This window comes from Bombus impatiens, unplaced genomic scaffold (assembly GCF_000188095.3).
Source record: "Bombus impatiens unplaced genomic scaffold, BIMP_2.2 scf_2222, whole genome shotgun sequence".
NCBI lineage: Eukaryota > Metazoa > Arthropoda > Insecta > Hymenoptera > Apidae > Bombus > Bombus impatiens.
The window spans coordinates 3,440,137-3,451,052 of NT_178641.1; the positions used below are offsets into that span (position 1 = coordinate 3,440,137).

General features: G+C 28.6%; 2 protein-coding genes across 4 annotated transcripts; both read right to left on the minus strand.

Moving 5' to 3' along the window:
• Window positions 1–43: 43 nt before the first annotated feature.
• LOC100748147 (nucleoside diphosphate-linked moiety X motif 19-like) lies at window positions 44–1,940 on the minus strand. Of its 2 annotated transcripts, none has more exons than XM_012393208.3 (5): window positions 1,681–1,940; window positions 1,120–1,456; window positions 773–1,008; window positions 519–677; window positions 44–440 (listed from the first exon to the last, which is right to left on the minus strand). In XM_012393208.3, the coding sequence occupies exons 1-5, from the start codon at window positions 1,759–1,761 to the stop codon at window positions 162–164; spliced, it is 1,092 nt and encodes a 363-aa protein (XP_012248631.1). In that variant the 5' UTR covers window positions 1,762–1,940; the 3' UTR covers window positions 44–161. The 2 variants fall into 2 exon arrangements, with proteins under 2 accessions (XP_012248631.1, XP_012248629.1); XM_012393206.3 differs by having other exon boundaries at window positions 45–440; window positions 1,120–1,462.
• Window positions 1,941–2,029: 89 nt separating this feature from the next.
• Window positions 2,030–3,062, minus strand: LOC100743046 (succinate dehydrogenase assembly factor 3, mitochondrial). 2 transcript variants are annotated; one of them, XM_024371865.2, is made up of 3 exons: window positions 2,697–3,042; window positions 2,317–2,520; window positions 2,101–2,216 (listed from the first exon to the last, which is right to left on the minus strand). In XM_024371865.2, the coding sequence occupies exons 1-2, from the start codon at window positions 2,871–2,873 to the stop codon at window positions 2,341–2,343; spliced, it is 357 nt and encodes a 118-aa protein (XP_024227633.1). In that variant the 5' UTR covers window positions 2,874–3,042; the 3' UTR covers window positions 2,101–2,216; window positions 2,317–2,340. The 2 variants fall into 2 exon arrangements, with proteins under 2 accessions (XP_003494462.1, XP_024227633.1); XM_003494414.4 differs by having other exon boundaries at window positions 2,030–2,520; window positions 2,697–3,062.
• Between the last annotated feature and the right edge of the window lie 7,854 nt (window positions 3,063–10,916).

Genomic DNA, 10,916 nt, shown 5'->3' on the forward strand with positions numbered 1-10,916 from the left:
GTTTAGACGTAGAAAATTATGATAAATATCAATATATATTTATTAAAAATTAATATACAATCGTCAGTATTTTGATATAGAAAAATGTAATTCTTAGTTACAGTCTAGTATCCAGTAAGAATGTATATTAAAAGAGGATTGTACATCGTTAAATACATGTATTATAGTTTAGAATTCTTACGTGCCACTGCAATAGAAACATTTTTTAATTGAAGGGGAGCTAAATGGCCATCGGCGCTATCAAAATTTTGAACATAAAGCTCTTTCACTTGCAGATTGAAAAATTCCATTCTATTTTTTATGGGAGATATGTCTCGAAATTCAGAGATGGTGATATCGGTTCTATCAATGATTTGTTTGTCAAGTAAATTGACTTTATTTGGATACATCGAGTCACCAGGTAAAACGTGTACTTTTCCATCTTGTAATTCTACCTGTATCTAATAATATACATATGTATTATTTTAAAATCATTTCTTAAGTATTAGAATGAGATTTTTTCAAGTTCTTTTACATACTGGTAAATTTAAGAGCACCCCCATTTTACCACGATCGACTGCGAAATCTAGTAAATTATGTATGCTTTCGAACTTTGCTATTCTTGCAATTTCGTATTGTTGAGGAGGGGGAAATGCAACATTAGGAGATGAAAATAAAAAATTCCCGGGCATGTCCCACTAAATTTCAAAAGCAATATTATATATATATATGTCATACTATATTATATTATATTATACTGATATATGATATTTGATTATTACAACAATCTTACTTTCAAATCTTCCATTTCTGTAATCTCATAAATGGTTTGAGGCATAGTTGCAATACAAGCCAAATAAAAAGCAGTGTCATAACGTCGTCCAATAAAACAAGTTGGTGTTAACCAATTACTCCATTCATAAAGAGACCATAGATCTGGATAACAGTTAAAATCTTTGCACAATGTATAAAATTCTCTGGCATCGTTGTGCACCCTTGTTTGCCAATTATATAATTCACTTTCAGAAACTAAAAAGAGACGAGAAATAAAAAAGGAGAAAAGAGAAAATTGTCATTTATTTATTTACTTTAACGAAACAGATTTTATTTTTGTGATAGAAACATTATCAAACAAATTACTTTTTATGTGTTGCGTCCAACCAAGATCAGTCATCTCTTCTCGTGATTGCTTGCAAAGAAGTATACCAGATTCTTCGAAAGTCTCACGAATTGCAGTAATTCGTAATGAAACTTCTCTTGGTAATTCATTCGGTTTAAATTTGAAAATTTGAGGACGATTTGGAGCATTAGGACTCAAAGATTTAAAACTATTGGCATCAAAACCGAAGGCGGAATAAATATTGTGCCATTTTAAATCAGCATCGGATGGATCTACTACTCCTCCAGGAAATACATATGTACTTGGCATGAACTTCGAATTCCGATGACGTTTTAGACATAGTAGATTGTAATTATACTGAAACTAGATATTATTATCAAAACTTTGAATGTATAGCTACTTTTCTGACAAAAAATATAAATCAAAGAACGATTTCGGTGTATAAAATACGATTCGATTATCGATATTATATTCATAACCTTAAGCTTGGTTATGTTTTATTATCTTTTTTTTTTTTTGCTACAATAATAAGAATAATGATCAAAGCAACATTTAATTATAAATACTTTAATCAAATTTACCTTTGTAGAAGACGGGCGAATATATCTTTGTGTTTGACGTGCAGCTAATATTAAGCTAGCAGAATCTTTCCACGCTTTCATTTTATTATTAATTAACGTACTTTGATTTTATGTTAATATTTGTAATTTATGAAATTTTTTAATAAAAAAAAAAATTTACAAGGTTATGTGATCCCACAAGATGTATTTATAACTTATAACCTAATTGACTATATCTGTATATATATACGATCTAAAGAAGATAATCTTCAGTAACAAAATAAATGAATCATCAAATGAATAACATCATCTTTTTTAATATATATTGTATTTTTCTATATATTGTAAAGCTTTGTAATGTAATTAGACTGTTAAACATTGTTTTCTTTTTTCTGCACTCTGTAATTTCTTTATTGTAATATTTTATATTTTTTACAACATTAAATATGCTATAGTACACTAATATTTAATATACTTTATGTACAAGTTTATTAAACACTAGTGTTAATGAGTATTATTATAAGGCATCTTGTTCAAGTCTAAATTTTTATGGATTATTTATGTACATAAATAATGATATGAGTAAATTATAACTACATTGATAATACACTATGATATGTAATATTACATATCTCAAAAACTATAAAATATGAAGTGCTTTGACGTTGTAGCGATAATAAACTATTTGTCTTTTCCATCATTATTAGTTTTACCAGTAGCTGCGATCATTAGCTCATACAACTGGTACATTTGTTCATTCCTAAATTTGTCTAAATCTTCTTCTTTTAAATTTTTACCTAGAGGCTTAGCTGTATGAGGCCCTTTTAGTCCAAGTTGTTTAGTAAGCATTATAGCATACTCCTGCGAAATAAAGTAATTTCATTATTCATGTTAGTCAACGTAATTTTTAGCTATTAAAGACAAAATATCAATTTAATTCATATTTATTGTACTTTTATCACTGCGATAGAGGATAAAAGATAACCTATATAATTATTTTAGAGAAGTATTGGACTAAAATTTTTAATATTACTCACTGTCCATTCCTTCAAAAATATAGCTGCTGTAGCTTCATCACAATTTTTATGTCTTCTGAACTCATCTTGTACATAACTAGTTCCTACAGCTTGAATTTCAGCTGGTAAACCACGATGTAACCTTAAAATTGCTTTGTACAGTACTCTAACACGTTGTACATGAGATAAATTGGACATAATTTATTTATTGTAAGAATGTCATTTATACATGCTAATTGAATGTTTGCATAAATTTTTTTCAATATCAACTTTATTGAAAGACAAATTTTATTAAATAAGAGATATTAAAATCTCGCGCCAAATAACATACAACTCTTTGTAAGTAATGAAGGAAAGAAAGATTGTATATGTGTGCACCTATTTATAATATTATGTAAACTATATATACATTATCAAATTATTGGATCTATTGTAATGAAAAATGATTACAAATCAAAATTAATGACATATTTTGATACAATGTTCTGATAATTACTGTTTAGCTGAATTTTGCAGTGCACTTTATTCAAGACATAAATTAAAATACTTTGGCAGGTACTTAGAAATATTTGAAATATCAGTGGATTTGATACAATCGAAATTTAAAACAATGATTGCTTATCATAAGGGGATCTATATAATGTAACAAAATTAAAATATTATAGTTTAAAAAAATAGTACGACACATATCGTATGATGTGCATAGAATAACGTTTTCAATTATTGGATACTAATAAGAACTCAAATTCTTAAAATATAGATATTATGCTCTTTAAGACTTGAAATTTTAGCGAGAAAATTGCAATGTTTCTTAAAACGATAAAAAGTCCCGGAACATTATCAAAGTTTAATCCGTATAATTTAAACTTTTCTTACAACGTTTGATACAATTTTTATTAAGTCTTTGTTAATGTCTATTTTTAAATTGAAATAATTAAAACAAAAATTAAATTGAGATAACTGAAATAATTACTTTCTGCGCCTATGTTTTTAGGCAGGACCCCCGCGAATATTTCGACCAATAGCGATGATTAAACTTCGGTACCAATCACCTGTCTTCTAACATTTTTCAATTTAGAACGTTATATGTTTTTATAACTTTTTTAGTTCATTATAGAGTACAATGAAGTGAGAACGGATACTCTGAGTGAATTACTAAAGGTAATGGTTTTGATTAAATTATGTACAAAAATAATCGGTTTAGAATTTTTATGACTTATGTTAGAATATGTAGTTTTACTGCATATTTCGATGAATATTGTGCAATGGTGTTCCCCCCTGCCGCGTTTTGTTGACCAATCAGGTGGATCTATTGTATCCTTCTGGCTACTTCTTTATTACTGCTCATTCGTCATTGCACCCTCGTCCTGTTAGGATACTTAAATAATTAATCCGATTTAACGTATTAATTTTACAATTCTATTTTTCATTACGTGGTCTTAGCGGTTATAAAAAGAAGAAAAGAGATATTAAGAAACCTAGGTAAGCAATTTTATTCATAAAATTCAGTTTTTATTTTTAGTTTACTGCAGTAAAAAAAATTGGCGATGCATTCTCCAATCTTCTTATCGTGTAAAGACATAACTTTACTATTTTTCATAATTTCTTGAAAATAATGCATATTTCTGTTAATTTTCATTCATTTTAATATAAAACGAGTTTTTGGAGCAGTTAGAAGCTGTAATTTTATGTTGAAAATTAATTTTTTATTTACCGATATCTACGGGGTTCAACGATCTTTTCGCATGGAAAAGTCGTTTTGGCCATTGTTAGTTTTAACATTAGAACATTTTATACTTTGGCGTCCATTTTGAAAAGTTCTTTTTTTTCGTAATGAATACGAATATTCTTTCCAAATATATTTTATGATAAATGTTATTTGTTTACTTAAATAGTGGAAGAAAATGTATAAGATTAGCATTTTGATGCATTTTTAGTCAAAATTTATTATTGAATTATGAAAGACGTCAGTTGAAATTTCATTTTTTAATATTTTTTGTAGTAATAGTACTACAATTTTTTTGTGCTTGCCTATTACATTGTTTGAATCAAGAGATTGAGATAAAATAGATAATTGTTTTTCGTAAAACAATTTTGAAGGATTTAATATAACGACATTTCGTTTTTTCTTATTAGATTAAAAATTTTCTATTTTTTCGTCAGAAAAATTAAAATGTAAAAAGAATTATAAATCGTGTCAAATATCAATTGTATGTAAACATCATTATTATTATTCTTTTTTATAGAATTTTTAATGAAGATCGAATACCTGCCTGTTGGGCAAAGTAGTATGAAATTGGCGAGATATCTACTACTATTTCTTTGAAATTGGTTCAGATGTGTGAGTAAAAGATTTAGTTATAAAATATTTCATTTAATTTGCGAAAAGATCTTTTATATATAGTACAAATAATGAATACAATATTGCATCCAGAATTTTATTTATTATACATCATTGGATAGTGTATATAATTTTTTATTAATTTTATCCATTATACTTTTTTAATAAATTAGAAAGATTATTGATTTTTATTAAATAAGTTAATATAATATACAAAATAAAGTTTTTCTAAGGTATATAAAATGTTATAAATAATAATTATTTATTGATTGTTAATAATTTGTTGCAATGATGATTTTCTATATTTTCATATCAATGTTTTATCATACACATATATATGTATGTATAACAAAAACAGAAATATTTGATAAAAAATGTGTCTTCTATGGATGTTTCCCTTGTTCTTCCTTTAATACTTATTTCTTTCAGGAAATTTTGTCTTTTGATCGTAATGCGGTCGTAGAGTCAGTGTTTGTACGCGAAATAAATACTTTCTTTTTCTGAGCACCGTGGCTCGTAATTTTTACTTGAATAATAGCGTAATAGTAGATTCAGTGTTTGTTCGCCGTTTAATATTTTATTCGTGTCGTAAATTTATAAAAAAAAGTATATCCCTTGGTCGCGTCGCGAAATTAGTCAAGTCTGGCTGAGGAGAGGATCTCCTTCGGGTTTTACTCCGATGAAGAAGCTTGTAAGTATCTAAAAACAATATTACTTTCCCAATTATTTAATTAGTTTGCAGTTCACTAATATTTTCTTTTTTGTAATTTGTTTCAGGAAATAATTGAAAATGTTAATCAAGTACTGGCCGATGTCCATGAATGTATGGAACATGTAATTGTAAGTTTATTTCCTTTGTTGTAAATAAATAACATTATCTATTACTTTTCCATTCGATCCAATCCTATAAAAAATTAATTTTTTTATTACAGAAAAATTAACAGTGTTTAAAATGGCACAAATTAGGAGTATTCTGCACTATCAAGCGTTGCAGTTCATACTAGGAATACATGTAAGTTTGTAAAAACAAATTTAATGAACACATTGAAGGTTACTTTAGAAGGCTCTAGTTTCTACTGATTCCTTTTTATTTTTGCCGTAGTGTTTTCTTTACTGCTGGATCTGGTGATACATCTCAAATTTCAACTTCGACTAACTGAGGGGTACCGGCCGATAGTTATCAGTATATGGACAGTGTGGACACGGACACAGATATATTCAGCGGACGGTGAGTTTTGCTTCCAAGATTTCTTATTCGTTCGCGCGTGAGCATAGTGATCACGAGAATAAGATGTTCATCTCGTGTATCAATGTTTATTAAATATTTTTTGTATTGTGTTTATTTTTGTATTTATATTTATTAGCTCAGGCTAGGAGGTCTTCTTGTTTCTTTTTCGCAAATCATTAGAACAGAAGTCGGATGATCCTCCGATTTCATGAAAACTATTTCCTTTTTCCGTTGAATATATTTTATGCTAATTGTGTCTTATAAAGATGAAGTAAAATATAAAAATAATGAATATATATGTAAAGATACATATATCTTTATAAAGAAATAAAAATATATATTTATATTGAAAATAAATAAAATTAAATAAAAATAAGTAAATTTTACATGTAAAATAATATAATGAGCAAGAAGACAATTCGCGATAGTTAGATTCTAATACCGAAGTAATAACTTAAAATGTTTTTAATATATTTCGAAACATTTACTTCGTGATAGGATCGACTTAGGGTGTAGTACATATAGTGATAGATGTCCTACTGGACAAATTGTAAAATTTAAATAAATAAATAAAAAAAAAATATAATGATATAAAGAACGAACATTATTAAATAAATAATACATGTTTCTTACATTTCTCTAGATTACATTTCAATGAATAAAGTTTTCATTAAATTTTTTTAATATTTTTCATTTTATTAAATTTTTGACATTATTTAATAGTAAATGTATAACAGAAAATTAGCTCGTTTAGATATTTTATAAATGGCTTTTTTAGCTTAGGATTTTCAGCATGCAATAAAGGTATGTGTTATTTATTGTGGCCGTGTTCATTTTTTTAACCTAAACTTATGAGCGGGCTCAGGTGCTCCTCTCATGGGTATAGATGGTGGACACGGTTTTATTTGTAAGATTCACTTTTAGCAACTGACAATACTTAGCGTTTGTGTACGATGTAAGTTCCATATGTGTGAGTGTGGTTAAGTTGGAATGGAATTTGCGTCGGATGAGCGGATATGAATCGGATATGTATTAATAAAATAGAAAAAATTAATTATTTCATGGAAAGACATAAATACGAAATTTGAATTTGTATTTAAATTCAAAATCTGAAATTTGAGATCTGAAATGAAGAATACAAAATATCTTATTAAAGTATATTGTATACATAAATTAGAATGGATATTGTATGAACAAATATACATATAAATTTGTATGAATTGATACAAGTGGAAATGATACTACAAAGAGATACAGTTATTATATAATTTGTATAATTAACATACATGTAAATATACAGAGAGTATTTTATGAAATCTTTGAAACACATTAAGGAATATATGAAATAAGATAAGATACTTTATATATATGAATATGTATCACAATACTCGCTAAGGTTGTCAGTTGATTTCAGCATTGGTACGTAATTTAATGTATGAAAGATTGTATGCTACAAGCTCGGGTGACGGAGGCGTCCCGGGACGTATCTCCCTAGTGTAGGCATCTGCACCTGGGTGTTATGTGTGAGAATCGTGGAGTGAGTGTGTTGGTGTGTCTGTTTTGTCATTTTTTAAATATAGGTCCGGGTAGGTAGGTAGCATACTCTTCTGGTGTGAATGTGTGATGTAGATTATAAGTAGGTAGATCCAGGAAAAGCAGATAAAATAGTATTTCGTATTTGAGGGTATTAGATTGCGTGATATATCTGCACCTGGGACTTAAGTGGAATCGATTAATGTTTCATTAATTGATTCCAATATATTATTATGGTTCGTACCTAGATTTTAAGTACGTCCGCGGTTCTAGACCCGGACGAAAAATGAAGTATAACTAGTGAAATTGGTTCTATTTAGAGATTCATATTAAGTCTTCCATATTGTACACCGAACAGCACATTCTTTTAATGGTTGGTCGTGGTATAATATGCGCTACTTAATAACGCGTTTTTTTTATATTTTTTAAAAATCGGAATTAAGAATACTTAAATAGAACCCAGTGGGGTTAACGCAAGAAACTCGAAGAAAGAAGAGGCTGAAAGCCGAAGATTTTAAGGAATGGTTTTCCATCATTTGATGCAAAGTCATTCTTGAGTTTATTACTTGAACTTTAATTTATGATTGTTCTTTGGTTATTATCACTATGCTCGCGGTATCGAGATGATAACATACTTTTTTTAAATCATGATTTTGAAATTGAAGAAAATCATCATTGCAATATCTTGAAAAATGAATTTATGTTTATCCATGTTAATTATCTTTAAGTTACAATATTTTCATTAAGTATTATAAAGATATATACAAATATATATTATATTTTGCAATTTAATATTAAATAATTGTACTATTATATAAACAAATTTTAATGACTTTCAAAACAGTATGAATATAAACAATTCTTTCTTAGAATTTAACTTATTTGTACTATATTCAGCATTCTAGTTGTACTGTGTAATATACAACAAGTATTTATCTGATATAACAAGGTATAAAGTGATTGATAAATATTATTTTAGTTTTTGTTAAAGATTTGTGTTCTTTATAATTTCTTTATCAAATTTTTCTATAATTCATATTTTGTTTGTTTCAGTTTTTCAGGTACATTTTTTACTAATATTCGATAAGGTTTTATATATCATTTACGTTTACTTATATTTATATCGATATTTAACCCATTGATATTAAATTTTGTTTATATATAATTTTTCATATTTAATGTGTATAAAAATGCTTATCTGTTTCAGCTTTCAGTTACATCTTTTTACGTTTTTTTATATTATTACATCTCATTTATTTGTACTCATATTTATGTTAATGCTCATTCCAATAATATCATATATAAAACTAAGATTTTCCAATTTTCTGCTAAAAAAATTGTTATTTGAGTGATTTTAAAGAGTATTTGAAATTTGTTCAAGCCTTTCTTTAGGATTATTGATAAGAATTTCCCTTGTCTATATTTTTCATGACTCTGTTTATTTGTTTCAGGTCACATATAAAAGTTTACAATTATATAATCACATGTGAGCAAAGTGTCTAAAGTACAATCTGTTATAAATATTTGTTTATTACATTTTGTTGATTTGTACTAATGTTTATATGATTATGTAATTATATAAATATACCATATCTTAATGTGTTGTCCAAAAAAATTTGTAGGGAATCTTTAATGTGAAAAAATGTGTTTAATTCTTTTTTTGCATGTTTTTAGAAAGTAGTTGAAATAGATTTTTAGATAGATTTGGGCAAGTTTTTAGATATTAATTTGGGCAGATTCTTAGATATTAATGTGTTGTATTGTAGATCTGTAGAAATTTGTGTTGGTGCATGATTATTTATATCTTTGTGTTGGTGGTTGATTATTTATATCTTCCTATTCTTTATACTTTTTAATTAATCCTAAGAAAGGTTTTTAATGTGTGTGTATTATGTGGCTTAATTTATATTTTACTATTTCGGGATATGATTTTAAGGTATATGTACTTTATACAATTTTTCATTAGTTTTAAGAAGAATTTTATATGTATGTACATTAAATGGGTTAATTTATATTTTTCTGTTTTATGATATGTCTTTTGTAAGAGTTTTAAATGTGTGTATATTATGTGGACTAATTATATTTTTCTGTTTCAGGATATGATTTTAAGGTGTATCTACTTTACACAATTTTTCAAGAGTCTTAAGAAGGGTTATATATGTATATATGTCGGAGATGGAAGGACAGCGGGATTTCCCGTCCGGAATGTTGGGAAAAACCCCAATACCCTAGTTGTTTCGACCGTTCGCGGAGAGACGCGATCGCGAGATAGCACGTCAACGAGAGTTGTGAGTTCCCGTTACGATTAAGGTTAATCGACGCCGCGAAGTAGTCGTTCCCCTGTTTCGGTTAAGATAACAGAGGTGGTTAAATGAATATGACACAGTAGAGTGAGTTATATTTCACCGTTTATTCCAACAACTTATAACGAAGGCAGTTACGCTGGTGCGTATGTACGAGATGAGTGAGTGACTGATCTACGGGTGTGTATACCCGGTTAAAGGATGTTGACCGTTCGAAGGATGTAAAATCAGTAAAGTCTTGAGAGACGATGCTGTGTCGGAGGAAAGCTAAGGATGAGTGTGTCCAGCGCACGGGACCATCGGATTTGTTGGTGACCAACCAACTTTCCCTTGTCAAGCCGTGGTAGACAATGGTCTTTGGAAATGCTTCGGAAACAGACGTTTGTTCGGTTTGAAGGACCTCGATTAGGAAATTCCTGAGATTTATGGAAGGTACTTGAGGCTATTGAGGGTACGCAGTGAGTATCCGAAGACATCTGGTTGCCATCTTGCCCGCCTCCCAGATCACCAATTCGGCTTCCGAAAACAATATTCAACAGTACAGCAAATCCACCGCATAACTCATACGATCAGCCAAACACTCGAAAAGAAAAAATATTGCTCAGCGGTTTTCCTAGACATCCAACAGGCATTCGACAAAGTATGAGGCATGAAGGGCTACTATACAAGCTTAAAAAGATCCTACCTCACCCCTACTACTCCATCCTAAAATCCTACCTAACAATTCATGGTTAAATGCCTAGACGCCACTTCCGCAACATTGCCAATAGAATCCGGCATACCCCAAGGTAGTGTCCTCGGACCCCTACTGTACTCCATCTACACTGCCGACCTAC